The 18,306-nt window shown below is 43.5% G+C and overlaps 2 protein-coding genes across 6 annotated transcripts; both read right to left on the bottom strand.

Moving 5' to 3' along the window:
• Nucleotides 1-408: 408 nt before the first annotated feature.
• CZIB (CXXC motif containing zinc binding protein) lies at nt 409-6,362 on the bottom strand. 3 transcript variants are annotated; one of them, XM_080657329.1, is made up of 8 exons: nt 6,005-6,362; nt 5,709-5,792; nt 4,627-4,683; nt 4,196-4,277; nt 3,972-4,003; nt 2,702-2,779; nt 1,833-1,898; nt 409-656 (listed from the first exon to the last, which is right to left on the bottom strand). In XM_080657329.1, the coding sequence occupies exons 1-8, from the start codon at nt 6,008-6,010 to the stop codon at nt 579-581; spliced, it is 483 nt and encodes a 160-aa protein (XP_080513455.1). In that variant the 5' UTR covers nt 6,011-6,362; the 3' UTR covers nt 409-578. The 3 variants fall into 3 exon arrangements, with proteins under 3 accessions (XP_080513455.1, XP_080513456.1, XP_080513457.1); XM_080657330.1 differs by lacking the exons at nt 5,709-5,792; nt 6,005-6,362 and adding an exon at nt 4,823-5,652; XM_080657331.1 differs by lacking the exons at nt 5,709-5,792; nt 6,005-6,362 and adding an exon at nt 5,459-5,638.
• Nucleotides 6,363-7,973: 1,611 nt separating this feature from the next.
• MAGOH (mago homolog, exon junction complex subunit) lies at nt 7,974-17,349 on the bottom strand. 3 transcript variants are annotated; one of them, XM_080656065.1, is made up of 6 exons: nt 17,179-17,349; nt 14,328-14,386; nt 12,824-12,934; nt 10,408-10,490; nt 8,617-8,727; nt 7,974-8,369 (listed from the first exon to the last, which is right to left on the bottom strand). In XM_080656065.1, the coding sequence occupies exons 1-5, from the start codon at nt 17,264-17,266 to the stop codon at nt 8,628-8,630; spliced, it is 441 nt and encodes a 146-aa protein (XP_080512191.1). In that variant the 5' UTR covers nt 17,267-17,349; the 3' UTR covers nt 7,974-8,369; nt 8,617-8,627. The 3 variants fall into 3 exon arrangements, with proteins under 3 accessions (XP_080512191.1, XP_080512192.1, XP_080512190.1); XM_080656066.1 differs by lacking the exon at nt 8,617-8,727; XM_080656064.1 differs by lacking the exon at nt 7,974-8,369 and having other exon boundaries at nt 8,466-8,727.
• Between the last annotated feature and the right edge of the window lie 957 nt (nt 17,350-18,306).

Below are 18,306 nucleotides of genomic sequence, written 5' to 3'. Positions count from 1 at the left end.
CAGAATGTGAGAGCAGAATCTTGTCAGGACTGGATTGCTGACCTCTACAGTCCCTTTTATCCCTAGAATATGAAGTGACACCAGCTGACAGAGATGCCTGCATTTACTTAAGAGCCAAGCTAATCAATGCAGTGTTTTGGCTCTGGATTATTTGGCTCATGGTATCATTCTATAGGCTCAGCTGCATTTCATACCATTGGCCTGGACACCTTTGGTTTTCTGGGTTGATCTGCCCACTCCTCATGAGCTAAAGAGCCCTTAGAAACTGTGTGCTCCTGCACAGTTTGTAAAGTAGTCAGGTGTAAGATTCTATATTGTGGGAAGGTGTCAGGAAACAGAAAAAGACCTCTAATATGAATTCTTATCTGTGGAGGGAGTGGCTGCTACCTGACTACCTCGGTGCACGAGTACAGCACAAATGGGCTTTATTGGTGGGGCCTGGGAAACTGACAGCCCAGCATGCAGCCTGTGAGGGCTTGGACAGCTGCCAGGAGACAAAGGATGAGGAGACCAGCCTGTGGGCTTTGCTGCTTGGTGTCCCTTCTCAGTTCTTAGAGGCAAGTGTGCAGGAAGAGGGTTCAGCCCTTCACAAACTGGTGGGTGACCTCGTAAATTCCCACAGACTCCTGAGCCTTTTCGTCATAGTCAGTCCAGTCCTGTGGGGGAAAAATGGCAGTGTTAGCCTCACCAGGCAGCCTAGGACAGTGTGGAGTGGAGCACTGCGATTTAAAAGACCTAGTTCAGACTCTGACCCAGCCATGCATGAACACGTATGACATAGAACAGAGCCAGACTGTTCAGGCCTGAATTCCAGCTCTTCTAGCTTTGTGATTTTGGCAAGTCACTTAACCATTCTGATCCTCAGAGCTATTCTCCATTTAAAAAAAAAGGGACAACAATAGACTTCACGTTGAATGTTGAAAGAATCAAATGAGGTAACACATGTAAAAGTACTTAGTATAGTGCCGGATACACGTAAAAGCTCAAAAAATTCTAGTTACTGTTATTACTATGTGCTGTGCAAATTGAATGAAGTTTTTGTCCTTCCTTTCAGGCCTGAACACAAGGTTTCATTATCTGCAAAGCATTACTATGTCCAGTGATACAGTCCAGTCTCATTATTTGTGGTGGTTATGTTCTACAAAGTCACCACAATGCTGACTTAGTGAATAATGAACCAATGCTCCCAGGAAAAACACAGGGTTAAACTCACGGGAGTTTACATCTGATCACAACACTGTTTTCAACCAATCAATACATAACCTTGTTTCATGTATGATTCTGTTGAAAAACACCTTTTTTAAAAAATATATATATATATATTTTTTGATATTTTACAGAGAGGAAGGGAGAGGGATAGAAAGTTAGAAACATTGATGAGAGAGAAACATCGATCAGCTGCCTCCTGCACACTCCCCACTGGGTATGTGCCCGCAACCTAGGTACATGCCCTTGACTGGAATCGAACCTGGGACCCTTGAGTCTGCAGGCTGACGCTCTATCCACTAAGCCAAACCGGGTTAGGGCGAAAAACACCTTTTTAATATATTGTTGATTCATTAAAATTGAACTCACAGCCAACAGCATTATAACTCATGCCTGAACAAAGCTTATCTATTATATATTTTCTCTAGCAGGCACATCCCAGCCTTCATGCATGTGGAACACTTGGTGGAACTTCAGCGTTAAACTTGGGGCCATCTTATACACCAAAATCACCAACAAAATGCACAAAGATGTGCAGTCAGCTTTCCATTGATGTCTTGTTCACCACAGAAGATAATTTCCACCACGTGCCCTACAGCACCCTGCAAGGCCCCCAAGTCCCGTACCTTCTCCTGCAGATTAATGTCACTGAAGATTGTCCTCGATTCTACACCCTCAGCAGCAAACCCAGCCTGTAAGGGACAGGAAGGCAGTGAGTCTGAGGGAAAGGAGGCACTGGTCTGGCACGTGAGCCTGACCAGGGAACTGGCTTTTCTCACAACACATTTGGGAAGGGAGCACAGAGATGCAGTGTTGGCAGCTGTTCTGGAATAACTACTGAGCTTCCAGGGCTTGGCAGCTGCCTGGGACTAGAGTGGTTCCTCCAATTACAGCCCTAGATCAGAAGGCAGGAGCTGCAGAGTAAACCCTTCCACTACTAGATTGTCTGAAAGACAGTCGAAGCTATAAAGGCTCAGATCACCCAAATGGTCCCAAGTACACTTAGCTGCAGCCTTTTGCTAACCATCCACCAGCTGGGCATGCCGCTTTCCTCTCTGGACCTTATTTTTCTTATTTATGAAACAGGGAAGGTAATATTATCTCTTCTGCCTATCTCAGACTTGTGAGGTGAAAATGCCGCTCCAAAAAGTGGGATGAGCACTGACTCTGGAGTCAGAGAGACCTGCGTTCAAATTACAGTTCCCTTGCTTTCTAACTGTGTCACCCTGGGCAAGTTGCAAAACTTTGAAATTCTTTCCTTGTCTGAAAAACAGTTCGGATAACTGCACAGGGTGACTGTGAGGGTTAAATAAGATAAAACATGTAAAACTGACCAGTACGGTGCCCAACATAGAGTAGCACTTAATAAATAATAATTATTATTCTTACAAAGGAGAATTCCTAGTTCATGGTTTCTGTAGGAAGCAAAGTTCTGCTATTACTTCCTATATGCCCTCCCCAAAGATACAGGTTTCCCAGGAAGACACACACACACCTGGGGCTGGAAATCAACTGGTTCAAGGCCCCGGCACTCAAACTCTACTATCGTCTTGAACTTCTCATTGTCTTCAACCTAGAAAGGAAATAGATTGAGGAGGTAGGCCCAAATGGGCCCTCAGGATAGCCCCATTGCCCCTACCCTTCCTGCCAAGCAGGTCCTTACTGACCCTGTGAGCCCAGAATGGGACCTGGGACCAAATCACCCCCTTCTGGTAGAAGCCTGTCTTAGCCACCTGCTCCCCATAAGACCCTGGACATGGATGCTACAGAACAAAGAGTGTGGACTCTGGGGTCAGCCTGCCTAGATGGGAGGAAGAGCTCTGTCTTACTTCCCTTCTGGGCCTGAGACTATCAACTAGAGGTGAGGAACCACTACAGATTTATTGTGAGAACTTGAAGTATGTGTAAAGTACCCAGCAGAGTATCCAACACTATGCCCAGTAACTAATAGATAAAATTACCAACATCACAAATATGAACAAGAATGTTAAGCTACAAAGTCTCCAGATCATCTAAATGGCCCCAGCACACTTAACTGTGTGGCCTTTTGCTAACCATCTGCCATGCTTGAAGGCAGGGGGACGACTTAAAGCCTTTGAAATGAGATTTGCTTATAGAGGAGGTACCTATAAGCAAGGTGGTGTAGCCAGGAAATTCATGCCTACCTGACCCATGGGCCCAGAGACCCCAAGCACCATGCCTACACATTCGCTCTCATCCTGTCGCTCACTCTAAAATCATTTTCTGCACACCAACCGTGTGTGCTGGCCCTAGTTTGTTTTTTGTTTGCTAATCTGTCTCTTCCATTAGAGTATGATTTACTTGAGGGCAAGTCCTCTTTAACTTCAGGACAAAGCTGAAGTTTGGCATGAATCAGACATTTTTCAAAAATACCAAATAAGGAATGGATAAATACAAGTTAAATGCCCTTCTTTAAACACACAGACCCAAAGCACACACACCCTCCCTCACCTTTGAACTAATTTGTTATACAGTAATGAATAACTACCTAATAATATGGACAATATCAAGGATGGAAGGTACCATTTAAAGAACTCTTCCCCCCCATGGTTTCAGAGAAGGCTCAGTAGACCTGCTAAGATGTAGATAAGGCAAATGCTCCCAATGATGGAAACTGAATGGCCAGCTTGATCAGAGGTCCCCTGAGCTCCCACAGCCCAGCACTTACTAGTATAACTCTAGGACCCAGGCCTCCTAGCTTGGATTTAATCCCACCATGCCTGCCACTACAGCAGGCAACTTACATTGTAAGATCTGATGGTGCTGCTCAAAATCTCTGAAACATAAAACAGAAGACAAAGTTGACTTGAGTCCATACCTTGGCCCTACCCAGGTCCCCAGATGTGGCTCTGGGAAAGAGTCTGCCACAGAAGCTTGGGTACCTCAGGTAACATGAGCCTGCTTTTGGTCTGGTATCAGGAAGCTAGGGGCTGGCCTGGCAGAGCTCAGTATTCATGGCCTGACCTACCAATGGAGTTCTCCCTCGCGCACAGCTTGCACTTCTGGACCATGGAGGCGCTGCCACGGCCTCCCTTCAGTGCCACACTGTCCTAGCAAGGAGTAAACACAACCTCTAGTTACATATCAATTAGACGTAAGGTCCTGAAGAGACCCAGTCCCACCACTTATTATCCAATTGAAGAGACCAAGACTCAGAGAGGGTGAGTGACTTGCTAGGACAAGAATCCTGGGGAGGCTTCTTAAGACCAAGGAAAGGGCTTCCCCTTGATTTTGAACTCTGCCTCATATCCCAAAAAAGGCTGTTACTTGTACTGTTGATCCCACTAATGCCTGCCCTCCCAAACCACAAAAAGCAAGGTTCAAAGACCAGAGAGATTAGGATCACAGATTCCCCAAATTTCTGCCTAGAGATGTATGTGTGCGGGGGGGAGCAGTTACCATCAGCCGAACGTATTGCCACTTCTCTGAAATCTCACCACAGTTGCCACATTTCATCTTGGGAGGGAAAAGAGTATTAGTTTAGTTAGGCAGACACTGAGGGAAGGGTAAGAAGGCAGGTTCATAACCTGCCTTCCTGCCAGCAATCTCACCTCATCCTTGCAACCAGCCCCACCAAGGACGTAACCAGACTTACCTCTGGGCAAAGAACAGGACAAGGTGCTTCTCATGCTGGCAGCCCCACCCTCCTCTAAGTGCCCAGGTTAGCGGGCGACTCAAGACTCATGTACAGAAATGGTCTCAACAGGCCCCCCTCCCATCCACGCTGCTAGGTTAGGAGCTTCCTGCGTTCCCACAGGCCCTGCAGGTCCCTGGTGTAAGTGTTTGTCCTCTGTTGTTACTGTTTTTCTGTCTCCTTCCCTAGTCTCTGTGCTTTTTGAAACCAAAGAACATCAATTCCCCAAATAAGCCCTGGCACTCCGTCTTCAAAATATATGGGATTAAAGGTGGTCAGAGGCCTCCTGAAACAGAAGAAGCTTTTGCCAAATACTGAAGGATGCTGGGATTTAGACTACAAGGCAAATAGCAGAAGCTCTGGGATCTGGGAGAGTGAAAGGGCTTAAACTACTCGGGTAAGAGGGGTCCTCTCTAGACCATGCCACTGGTAGTACCAGATTTACCAGTATGGGGTGGGGAAGCAGGGGTGGAGCCATGCACATAATTAAACGATTTCACAATAAAACCAATCAACAAATAAAACAGGTGAAATTATCCTTCTTACTAAATAATCACAATATCCCTTCAAGCAGCCTTTCGTTTAGCGTTTACATGCCGTAAAATATTTAACGGAGAAAAAATTACGAAAGGAATCCCCAAACACTGTCAATTCAGGATTAGCCAATAAATTTTTAAAAGCAAATATAAAATTCTACCCAGAAAAAAACATTTAGTGAAGCACAGATCAGGTAGGGGAACCTTCTTCCGGGCCCGGCCTCTGTCGCCCCCTTCCGGAACCTCGAAGTGCCCACAGCCTCTCGGGGCTCCTCCCCTTCCCCGTCGGGGTCCCGCCCCCGCAGCCGCACCTTCAGGTACCACCGGAAGTCCTCCCCCACAGGCCGGAGGTTAGTGACGTTCTCCAGCGTGGCTTTGAGCTGCAGCGCGATTTTCTGAGGAAAGGGAGGGCCAAAGCGACTGCATTATTCGCGCCTGCGCAGCCCCACGCCTAGCCCCAGCCCGCCCACCCCGGCACGAGCGCGGCCTCTCCGCTCCTTTTCAGCGCAGGCCCGCTCCCCTCATTCTCTCCCGGCGCGAGCTCCCGCATCCCAGATCCACGCCACTGCCGCCTCCCTGCCCCGGCAGCGTTTCGCTCCCGTCTCACCCCCATAGCGGCCCGGCTCAGCCCGGCGCTGGCTGCGGTCGCTGCTTTCCGGCCCGTCGCAAACGGTGGGTGCCGCCTGCGCACTCTCCGTGCGGGCCTGGGCTTGCATCGGCGGGGCGCGGGGGCGGGTCTCCGTGCGCCGCTACTTCCGGCGCACGGAGTTCTCAATTAGCCTGCCTCCAGTAATCAGGAACTCCAGGTGTTCACTGAACGCGGGTCCGTGCCAGCAGGCAGGTAGTCTGAGGGATGCCGCAGCAACCTTCTTCCTGCCCTCAGCTCTCTCCTGGCTCTTCACCACTCCGCCTTCCCTTACCCACTTCCCCGCCGGCTTCCTGCCTGCCCTGAGGCTCCTCAGATTACGTCGGTTCCCCCCCCCGCTCTGCGCTGGCTTCGCAGATTTGGGGCCTTGGTCTTCTCTAACGGTTCCTTCCTCTTTCCTCATCGAGACCTGCTTTCAGAGGGTTGTCCCGTGCACTCGTCCTCTTGGTGGTCCCCGAGACAGGCTCTCCTCTGGGCTCGCCTCTCGTTTATCCTTTATAAATTTACTGAACCTCGTTTTTCTTGCCCTCTTGTCCAAGGCAGACCATACAGGTGCTGTAAACACTACAAGAACAGCCCATTTGAAACTCTTATAGCCTTCTGAGCGCCGCGCGGTCATTTCTTTAAAATTTGGAGTGACTATTTTGATATCTACTTTACCACCAAGTTGTCTCATTGCCCCAAGTAGCCTCCTGTAGAGTCAGGAACCTAGACATCTCAGGTCCCAGATCTGCACCTTACCTGCTGCCCTGTTACCTTTGAAGGAGGCAGAGTAGGGTGTGTATATGCTGGGAGTGGTGGGAGCACTGGCTTAGTCAGACTTGGGACCTTGTCCTAAGTTAGCTTGTCTTGAGGGATGGGAGCGCTGCCCAAGCACTTCCCCTCAGTCAAGTGACTTAAGGCCGGTTCCTTTCAGTGCCCACAGTCTATTCAACCAGCAAGTTGCCTAAGGAATTTAGCAGCAAGTTCCTACAGATTCACTTAAATTCCCACACTATCTATACCCACTAGGTCTCAGCTTTTTTTGTTTTTAAAATCTTCACATGGATATTTTTTCCATTGATTTCTAGAGGGAGGGAGGGGCGGGGGAGAGAAACACCGGCATGAGACACATGGATTGACTGCCTCCCACATGCACCCCTACCAGGGCTGGGGAACCTGCAACCAAGGTAGGAGGTACGCTCTTGACCGGGAATTGAACCTACAACCCGTCAGTCCGCAGGCGGACACCACCAGCTAGGGCAGGTCTCAGTTCTTAATAGCTGTGGGTAGTCTGATTTTAAAATGTATTGGAGCCCTGGCTGGGGTGTGGCTTGGTTGAGTGTTGTCCCGTGCGCTGATTCCATTCCTGGTCAGGGCATATACCCAGGTTGCAGGTTTGATCCTGTTGGGATGTATGGGAGGCAACCAATCGATGTTTCTCTCTTCTCTCTCTTTAAAGTCAATAAAAAATATTTTTAAATGTATTGGAAAACTTTACTGAGACTAGGCATTTTATCCCTTATATTAGTTTCTTCCATAATGAAATAACTGTAAATATTATCTATCTATAAAATATGATTTTTAAAAACCCAACCTGTTATCTCAGTAAAGCTGGAGGAAACCCAATCACAATACCATTTTACACCTAAAAAAAAAGACATTAATATCAAATATCCAGTGTTCAAATTTTCGTAATGTCAATTTAAAATTTTTTGAATCATGATCCAAATGGGATCCAAACATTGCCTTATGAGTCTCTTAACTCTCCTTTAATCTATAGCTTCATGCTCCATCTCTATTTTATGTTTTATTGAAGAAACCAGATGCCTTGCCCTGGGGACTTTTCTCTTGAATATTGCTGATTGGACTTGCACTGTATTTTTCAACATGTTTTTTTCATTTTTTTTAGTGATTTGAGAGAGAGGAAAGGGGAGAGAGACATCCATTTGGTGTTCCACTTAGTTATGCATTCATTGGTTTATTCTCATATGCCCTGAGTGGGGATTGAACCTGCAACCTTGGCATATTGGGACAATACTCTAACCAACTGAGCTATAAAGCCAGGGCTTTATTTTCTTATTTCCTATGAATTGGTAGTTTTGTCTAAAGAGTCAATTCAATTAGATTTTGGGGCAATACTTTACATAGGATTGTTAGTGTTTTAAAAAGTAATTGGTTCCTGGTTGGGTGGCTTCGTCAGTTTGGAGCGTCATCCTGTACACCAAAAGGTTGCGGGTTCCATCCTGGTCAGGGCACACACCGAGGTTGTGGTTTTGATCCCCAGTCGGGACACGTGTAGGAGGTGGCTGATTGATGTTTCTCTTGCATCAATGTTTCTGTCTCTCTAAAAATCAGTAAAAACATATCCTCGGGTGAGGATTAAAAAAAAAGTAATTCCTTCCTCTATGAAATCCATAAATATATTTATATACACGTTTATAAGTCTCTATAAAACAATAATTGCATTTTGTTATGTATTTATTAAAGACAATCATTTACAGTTCATAAAAAAAATATTGGCCTGATATACACAAAAATTTCCTGATAATGGTAATGAAAACCAGCTACTCCCACCCCCCTTGTGTCCACACCTATATTCAATTTAGATTGGTTTAATCTTGAAGTGTAATCCAATAAGACTGAAGACCAAACACTTCAGGTCCTGGACAAGATAATAAAATACTCGTAAGCCTTCTGGATCCCTAAAATGCAAAAGGGAAAAAATGTTTAAAAAGCAGAGACAACTTGCAAGATAATACCACTTAACAAATTATGTACCAAGGTATTACTCATAAAGGTATTTACAGAATTGAAAATTTGAAAACAACAGTGTCCAAAACGAAGGAAAAGGCTACATGCTACATATTAAAATGGAATATTATGAGGTCATTTAAAATGTTAAGGTTTTTAAAAATGGGGAAATGTTTATATTAAGTGAAAGAATCATTAAAATAACATATTATTGGTCTAAATATTTTCTGTGCCTTTAAAAACTATATTCTTTAATGCTCAGAAAAAAGATAAGAAATACTTTAAGCCAGTGGTCGCCAACTGGTGGTCCATGAGGTCCAAAAGGTTGGCGACCGCTGCTTTCAGCCCAGCTGGCATGGCTCAGTGGTTGAGCATCGACCTATGAACCAGAAGGTCACGGGTTCAATTCACAGTCAGGGAACATGCCCAGGTTGCAGGCTCCATCCCCAGTGTGGGACTTGCAGGAGGCGGCCAAACAGTGATTCTCTCTCATCATTGATGTTTCTATCTTTCCCTCTTCCTTCCTCTCTGAAATCCATAAAAATATATTTTAAAAAATACTTTAGGGTATTAACGGTTGTCTAATTGACAGTTTTATGGGTGATTTTCCCCTTACATTTTTAGGTTTCCTTTATTTTCTATAATGAGCATGTATAAGTTTCAGAATTAGGAAAACTTTTTTAAAAGTAGCAGTACTAGTCAGGGTCAAGAGGCTGAAGATTACTACAGCATAACTGGCTAAGAATAAAGAGACTGTCCAAAGGAAGACAATTACGCCCACCATGTACTAGAAGTGAACCATGTCTAATCCCAAATGCCCAAAACACAGGAGCCAAGCATACATTATAATTTGCCCTCCTGACAACACAAATTTTAAAATTTATATTCCAAATAATTTCAAGTTTCATCCAAGTCAGACTTTAAGATGTGCTAGTCTGAATGACTAACACTGAGGAAGGTAGTTAGACTTAGCGACTCTACAGTTTATCTTAAGCACTTGTATTGGCATATTTCATTTTTCTGTTCTGGACAGATTCTTACCCACGTTGGCTGCTCCAATGACATTACTCTGTGTGTCACTGAGAAGTTCTTATTAACTAGAGGCCTGATGCACGAAATTTGTGCCAGGGGTGCATCCCTCACAGCCCCAGCTTTGTCCTGAAAGTAGTCCAGAAGGTCATTTGTCTGGCCTTCTGGTCTAATTAGCATATTACGCTTTTATGCCAATTAGACCTGCCGGCCAAATGACCTTCCGGACAAGCCGTTGCGGCGGGGGGTGAGACAGAGGCAGTTAGAGGCGATCAGGCAGGCAGGTGAGTGGTTAGGGGTGATCAGGCAGGCAGGCAGGCAGGCAGAGTGGTTAGGAGCCAGTGGTCCCGGATTGCAAGAGGGTGCAGGCTGGGCTGAGGGACACAACCCCCTTCCCGTTCCTGCATGAATTTTGTGCACTGGGCCTCTAGTTATAGATAACTGGACAAAAAGTCAAAAGCAATAGGAGCAAGCCTTGAAAATAATTTAGAGCCTCTCTATCTGTACCGGATCTTACCATAATGGTCCCAATTTGGTTAAGGATTTCATATCAATCTGCTGCAAAACAGACACATCTGGATATACAGATCATGTACACTTACTTGGATTGATTGACATCAATGAGGGAACCAATTTTTGATGTTGTGAAAGAAATGTGTTCATCTCCAATGACGATTTCAAGCTCCTGGAAACATTTAAAAATGTTTAAAATCAAGCCAAATTGGATTGTTCATTAAGTACACAGGAGGTTCATCTGCCAAATCACACAAACTCTATCTACTACACCTAAACAAGACCAATTCACTCTGAGCACTAAATTGTGCTAGGTACTAGAAATAAAGAGATAAATTAAATACTCCCTTGAGTAGCTCATACTTTTAGAGGAAGTTGTGTCTGTAATTTGGAAGAAATTACATAATTGTTTCGTATGTGTGTTTTTGTTGTTAACAGTGTGGAGTAACAGGTATAAATATGTTTTACAAATCCCAAGAATCTAACTTTTCTGGGCAAAATGGGACAATTTTGGACAATGATAAATGCTATGAAGATGATCAAACATTTTTTTTTAATGATGGGGAGAGGTATTTTCTTTGTTTATTTGGAGTCTGTCCTTTAATAATTTTCAGAGGAAAGCTATGAAGTGGCGTCTGGCTCAGTAGATACTGATCAAAGATTTGTAAAATGGCAGGTTTGCAGACCTTGGGTAATGTACATCAAATTCAGCAAGCCAAAGGAGTGAATTTTTCATGATGGAGTTCTTACTACTCACTGGTTTTGGGCAAGTTTTCCATAGCCTCTAAATGGGGAGAGGTATTTTAGATTTGATGGACAGACAAGATATCACTGAAAAAGTAACATATAAAGCCTTCAATAATAAGAGATCAACAAAAGGACTTGTATGCATGCATATAAGCCTAACCAGTGGTCACGGACAACAGGGGGGTGGGGGCATGGGTGGGAAGGGGTTTGGGATGGGAATGGGGGGGATGAGGATAAATATGTGATACCTTAATCAATAAAGAAATTTAAAAAGCCTTCAATAATAAAGTTTTGGAAAAAATATTTTAGGAAGCATGTAGCAAATACAAAGCTCCTAAACTAAGAACAACAGGTATGTCTGAAGGACAGAAATAAGACCAGTGAGGTTTGAACACAGCCAGAGATTATAGGATAAGGTGGGAATTTGGATTTTATTTTAAATGCAGTGGGAAGCTACTAGAGCAAGCATGTCAAACTCAAAGGCTAACACAGGCCAAATAAACAAGGTTTAAGTTTATGTGGGCTGCAAAAAGACAAAAGCTTCAATTTACATAGAAACATAGGTTTATTTCGATAGAGACATGCTGAATACAAAGGGCTGAAATAAATGAGTAATCATTAACATAATAGAACATTTTAATAAAAATTAATATTTTCTTGAACATTAACTTACCAGACACTGAGTAACTGCACAAATTAATAAGTGTAACGCAAATAAACCTATTTTTCTTGTTCTCTGAAAGCGAAATATTTCCTGTTGCGCACACCAAACAAGTCAGTCCAAGACTAATGATGTGACAATCGGCTGCTGAAATATTCGCTGCTAGTATTAGCGGAGAGAAATGGTGCGCCTGCGCTTAAGGCGCGTAAGGGAAATGAATGTAACACGATAGTAATCAGTCACTAGCGAACATTGTAGTTCATTATTAATAATTATGTATAATAGGATATTGTAAAAATGTTATGAAATTTTTATTAAAACGTTTCTTACATACCATTATATTGGCTGGGCCACAAAAATATTCGTTGTGGACCACAAGTTTGACATGCTTGTACTAGAGAGTTTAAAATTAGTGAAATACAGTAAGCTCTTAAATTGTTGGTTGGTTCTGTGACTTTAAGCAAAGCGACAGAGTATAACAACTTCATCATAGGCTAATTGATAGAAATAACAGTTAAATTCCTATGGCATCTCATCACATTATAAGGAAGCCACATTAAATAGAACGATGTTATTTGAGGACCTGCTGTACATAAACAAATTTACATTTTACAAGATTACTCTGGCTCCAGGATGGAAAATGGGCTGCACAGGATAAGAGGAGAAACAAAGAAATCAATTAGAAGTCTGGATTAGGAAAGAAGCAGATGAGGTTAGTTGCTTGCATGATTTTCCTTCCGTTAGACTGTCGGGCTACTGAAATACCTATGTTCTATTTATCTTTGTATCTTCACACTGCTTTGTCTATAGGAGTTACTCAGTAAGTAAGGTGGGCAGCAAAACCCTGAGAAGAGGGAGAGGGAAGGTCACAAGAAGAAACTCAGGGCTGGGCTCTTGGTGGTCAGCAGCACTTCTTGCTCTCTGTTTCTCCCTGTGGGTTCACTGCTTCCTTAGATCAAGGTGCTCGTAATCTGCCTCGCGTAGGGCTCCATAATGCACGCGTGCACGCACACAAGTGGAAGATTCAATGTCATATGGAGAGTAGTCAACTTATCTTGTAAGATTTCTGCACCGGGAATAGCTGCTAAAACACTCACCTGCCGGCCCACTCGGTCCGGGGGAGGCCACAAAGCATCATCCTCTTTGGTAATTTCACTGTCATCAATTATTCTCTTCAGTTCCTCCATCACACTCTTATGTACATAAGCCTGAAAGCAAGTTAAAAAACAGAATTTAAGTTGTATTCCTAAGCAGCGTTCTGCCTCAGCGATTAAAGATAAAAAAGACTGCTCCTGAAAACTCATTTCTGGCACCTCTGCAAATGGGAAGACATTCAGGCTTGACCTCAGCATGCTGAAGAGGGCAGGGTCAGAAGTGCCCAATGACTACCTCAGTCCCCATATGGTTGTTTCTACTTCTTGGCACATCCTATTCACATGGACCTCTCCTTACCTACACATCTAACTCACACCTAGACCCGAAACAAAAGGTCTGTGTGTAACCCTGGTTATTCTTAACTAGATGACATGCTTTTGAAAAGCAGAGACATGTCTTTTAAATATACTCTACATATTAGTTTACATATAAAAAAAGAAAAAAAAGAGGCCCAGCCAGTGTGGCTCCGTGATTGACCTATGAACTAAGAGGTCACAGTTCAATTCTTGGTCAAGGGCACATGCCTGGGTTTTGGGCTTGGTCACCAGTGTGGGGCATGCAGGAGGCAGCCAAACAATGATTCTCTCACTGATGTTTCTATCTCTCTCCCTCTCCCTTCCTCTCTGAAATCAATAAAAATATATATATATTTTAAAAAGGATGCTGACGTGTAGGTAAGCATAAAACTGATTGCTCATTAAATATAATAGTATGAAAATATACTGATTGTTAACATAGTTTCAAATGTTAACAAAGAGGTTAAAAGGAAAGTGTAGCTTTGATGAAGACTTAATGTGGTAGAAATCACACCAAAATGGAGCACATGACAGAGGCAGGAATAGGTCTGAATTCCTGTTCTATCCCTTACTGGCAGGGGTGACTTTGAACAAGTTCCATAATTCATATCTGGGCTTTCACAGTCTTATCTGCAAAGGGTATCTAATATCATCCATCACCCGGGCCTACAATCAGGATCAAATAAGATCATGTATGTAAAATATCTAGTGTCATGCTTGGCATCTAACATGCATTCAATAAGGTTAACTGTTTTTCCATGCTTTCTTTCCCATTCAAATGCAAATTAGAGCTCCACTGAGTGCTGCGTACCAGGGAATATACCAAACACTTTGAGTGGGGAGTAGCTCTTATTTGTTTTTAAACTGAATTTATCAAGTTCAGCCAGGAAATTTGCCCAAGGCCACATGGTTAGTAAGCAGCAGATTCAGGGTTCAAGCCAAGATCTGCAAGACTTCATGTGATATCCAGTAACTGATTCAGTGTTGTGAAAGAAAATATAAACTAAAAGATTTGAGAAAAATGTCAGAAGCTGTCCACAGATATGTTTATACTTTCCTATTCTTTATCTTTCATTACTACTCCCAGAAAGAAAAAAAGACAAAAGGCTCAACTGTAGTGAATGAGAAAGTCTCTCAGAAGGCTCATTACCTCTTTTCTGATCATGACATCATTTTTGTAATTGCTGTTGTTGGCATATCTCAATTTCCCTGTAAGGGGGGAAAAATCAATATATAATAAAAATATACGACTAAACCATCATTAGCCTACTAAGATGATCAGTTGTTGTTTAAAACGTATTCTAACTTTTTAAATATTTACACCTTTAGTGTTTCAACAATACATTTTTTTCAATTCTTCACTTTAGGCTATTAAATAGCCTCACAACCAAAACTATAGCTGATGCTGAATTACAGGTCTTGCAAAAGGTAGCTCAGGTATGATAAAAGAACACAGACTCGTATTTCTACACGTTAATGTCCTAAGCTGAAAACAGGGTTAGTAATTGGTAACTTATCTGCACACAAGGCCTACTGAGGCTCAAATGAGTTATGAAAGCCTTTGAAAAATATAATTTACATACATTATCATGTGACTGTGTAATATTCTGATATATTCCTGTGACAGAAAAGTGTGGTTTTAGTCCTGGCCGGTGTGGCTCAGTCGGTTAGAATGTTGTCCCGTGCATCAAAGGATTTCGTGTTTGATCCCTAGTCGGGGTGGGTACAAGGCAACCAATAGATGTTCTCTCTCACATCAATGTTTCTCTAAAATCAATGAACATGTCCTTGGGTGAAGATTGAAAAAAAAAGTTGTTTTATTATTGAACACATTTGGTATACAAGGCTCTTTGTGTATATATGTATTCAACAGGCTAATCTGGGTACGAAGAAGATAAAAGAACCAAATTAAATGATGCCTCACTGTACTCTTTCCTTTCAGTTCGTTCTCCACACAGTGGACAAAGTGATGTACACTGAGTGGCCAGATTATAATGATCTCTGAATGCATAATGATCTGGCCACTCAGTGTAATATATAGCATGTTTATGCTAGGTTTATATATGTATTACATATGTCACATATATATTACCTCTAATACTATTTGCATTAAGGTCTACTTTATTGGCTGATGTATTGATATACTAACATACAAGCTTTATCAGTTTTTTTGTCCAGTGTTTGCATTATATATATATACACTGAGTGGCCAGATTATTATGCATTCAGAGATCTTAATAATCTGGCCACTCAGTGTATAACAGAAAGATCTGATCAGTTTACTCTAATACTTTGATACTGACCATCACTTCCCACTGCCTCCTTGATAAAATCCAAATTCAACATGGCATACGGCTAAACTGAGCCTCTGCCTGCCTGTTCCAGGCTCACTCCTGCAACAGCTGTCTCTCACATCAGACTACAGTAGGTCCTCGGGTTACATCAGAGATCCGTTCCTACTGTGCGACGTAACGCGATTTTCACCGTAAGTCAGAACCCACCTATATAAGCACCTATGTCACTCACACGGAGCACATACACAGCAGTAATGAAGTGAAATAGTAAAAAAAATTTAAAAGGAAGATAATTCCTGACCTTTACTTGTGATAAGTAAATAATAAAAAACATAAAGCACATATGACATAGGTCGAAATGATGGAACTTTTTTTTTAAAAAATAAATGGGAGCTGGCGACCTAACCACAAAATGACGTACGTCGAGTCCGACGTAACCGGAGGACTGTCTGTACTTGGTTTCTGTCTGAAACATCCCATGCACTTTGTGGTTTTCAGCCTCTTTGCCATTAATGCTGTCCAAAATGTATTCTTAACTGCTGTCTGCCTAAACAACAACTACAGTTACTGAAAACTCACATCCCCCTTCCCTCATGTTTTGCAGAAAGCTTCCTCTGAACCCTCGGGCTAGATTAGGTGCCTTCTTTCTGTTCCGAGTCCCTTCTGTTTCTTTCATCCACAGCATCTAATATACTGTCTTGTCACTGTTTACAAACCTACTTCCTTCACAAATGTGGCTTGTCAGATTCATCTCTGTGCCCCCATTTAGGAGATTTCTATCATCTTTGATCCCTTTTCCTTCACCATGCACCCCCTCCCTAAATCCTATAACTGACAGTGATATTGGTTCTGCCTTTAACAGTATCCTAAATCCTTCTCTCCACTTTTACTTTCACCCTAGTCCCTACCAACATGCCTTCTGTCTGGACAATTGTTGACTGTCTCCTAATAAGTAGCCCTGTTTCCACTTTTGCTCATTCTGTACCCGACCACTAGAATATTTTTTCAAGAACAGATCACACCTGTTCTCTGCTTAAAACTTTTCCATTGCTTCCTGCTGTACTTACAGTAAAATCCAAACTCTTGACCATGGCCTATAAAGACCTACATGTTGTGGCCACAGCCTACTTATCCCATATTATCTCCTACTATCCTCCCCAGAGCTCACTACTCTTCAGCCACATTGGCCACCTGAAATATGCCTAGCTCACCCCCGGCCGCTGGCCCTGACACTTGTTACTCCCTCTGACTAGAATGCTCTTTTTGAGCGTCACAAGGCTAGCTCCTTCTTGTCAATCAACGTTCAGTTCACATATCCCCTTTTCAGAGAGCTCTCCAACGTTCACCCTATTTAAAACCAGCCCGTCATTTTGTTTTATTTTCTGGCCACTCAATACTATCTGGAATCTCCTATGATTTCTCTCCCAGCCCTAGAATAAAAGTTCCACGAGAGAGGAAACTTGTCTGTCGTTCACGCCTGTATCCCAGGTAGTGAAACAGAACCTGGTACAAAGCGGGCGTTCACTCAATGCTTGCTGAAGCATTCTGGCAAAAAAAATGTCACTATACAGAAGACCCTGCACCAGGACAAAAAACCAGTGGGGCGGATACAGGAGTGCTTCTTCTAGATCCGTGCCTTCCTCCTCTAGTTCCCCGCACATTCCCGGCCGCCCCAGGCCCAGTCCCCGCGCCCGAGACCGCTCTCACCATCCGGTCGGAACTCAAATTCCAGGAATTCGTGGCCGAACTTGCCCTTGTGCCCCACGTAGTAACGCAGATAAAAGTCACTCTCCATGGCTCGCGAAAGGCCACTGAGACCGAACTTTAACAGCGAGCTGTAGCGCAGTACGCGCCCGACAGTGACGTTTAGCGGCGCGCAGAAGTGACGTAAAGGCAACGCAGTTGCGCGTAGTTCCTCTCGCGCCCCCGCCGGGAGGTGGGGACAAGGCTGCCTGCCCCTCTCGGCGGAAACGACGCCCCTTTCACTCGGAGGCGGGGTCAGCGCAGCCACGCCCCCTCAGCCGGAGCAATTACAATGTAGGGGTAAAGGTTACAACTTGGGGAAGTGCAGAATACTATGGAACTATGGAAGCACATGGTGTGGCTCTTAACCCAGTCTTTTGAAGGAAGTGTTCCAGAGAGAGGGCCCAGAACTGTGTGGTTAGAATACAGAATGAGGTTGTGAAGATAGTAACAAGGTTGGAGAAGGGACAGACGCTAAATCATCAGTTCTTTACAAGACGTATTAAGAAGTGCAGGCTAAAACCCAAGGAAGGGTATTGGATTTTAATGCAAGGGAAACAGATGAAGAGCTTTAAACATGACATGACCTATTGCATTTTTGAAAGATCACTCTGGTAGCAATGTTGCAGATTGGACTGGAAAATGCAAAGATTAGCCCTGCCAGTGTGGTTCAGTGGTTGAGCATCGACCTATGAACCAGGAGATCAGGGTTCAATTCTAGGCCAGGGCACAAGCCCGGGTTGTGGGCTGATCCCCAGTGTGGGGCATGCAGAAGGTAACTGATCAAGGATTCTCTCATTGATGTTTCTATTTCTCCCTCTCCCTCTCTCAGAAATCAATAATTTTATTTTTATTTTTTTAAATATTTTATTGATTTTTTACAGAGAGGAAGGGAGAGGGATAGAGAGTTAGAAACATCGATGAGAGAGAAACATTGATCAGCTGCCTCCTGCACACCTCCTACTGGGGATGTACCCGCAACCAAGGTACATGCCCTTGACCGGAATCGAACCTGGGGACTTTCAGTCCACAGACTGACGCTCTATCCACTGAGCCAAACCAGTGAGGGCAATATATATATATTTTTAATGT

The sequence above is a fragment of the Plecotus auritus genome (assembly GCF_963455305.1).
Source record: "Plecotus auritus genome assembly, chromosome: 2".
NCBI lineage: Eukaryota > Metazoa > Chordata > Mammalia > Chiroptera > Vespertilionidae > Plecotus > Plecotus auritus.
This window is presented reverse-complemented; position numbering and strand designations above follow the sequence as displayed.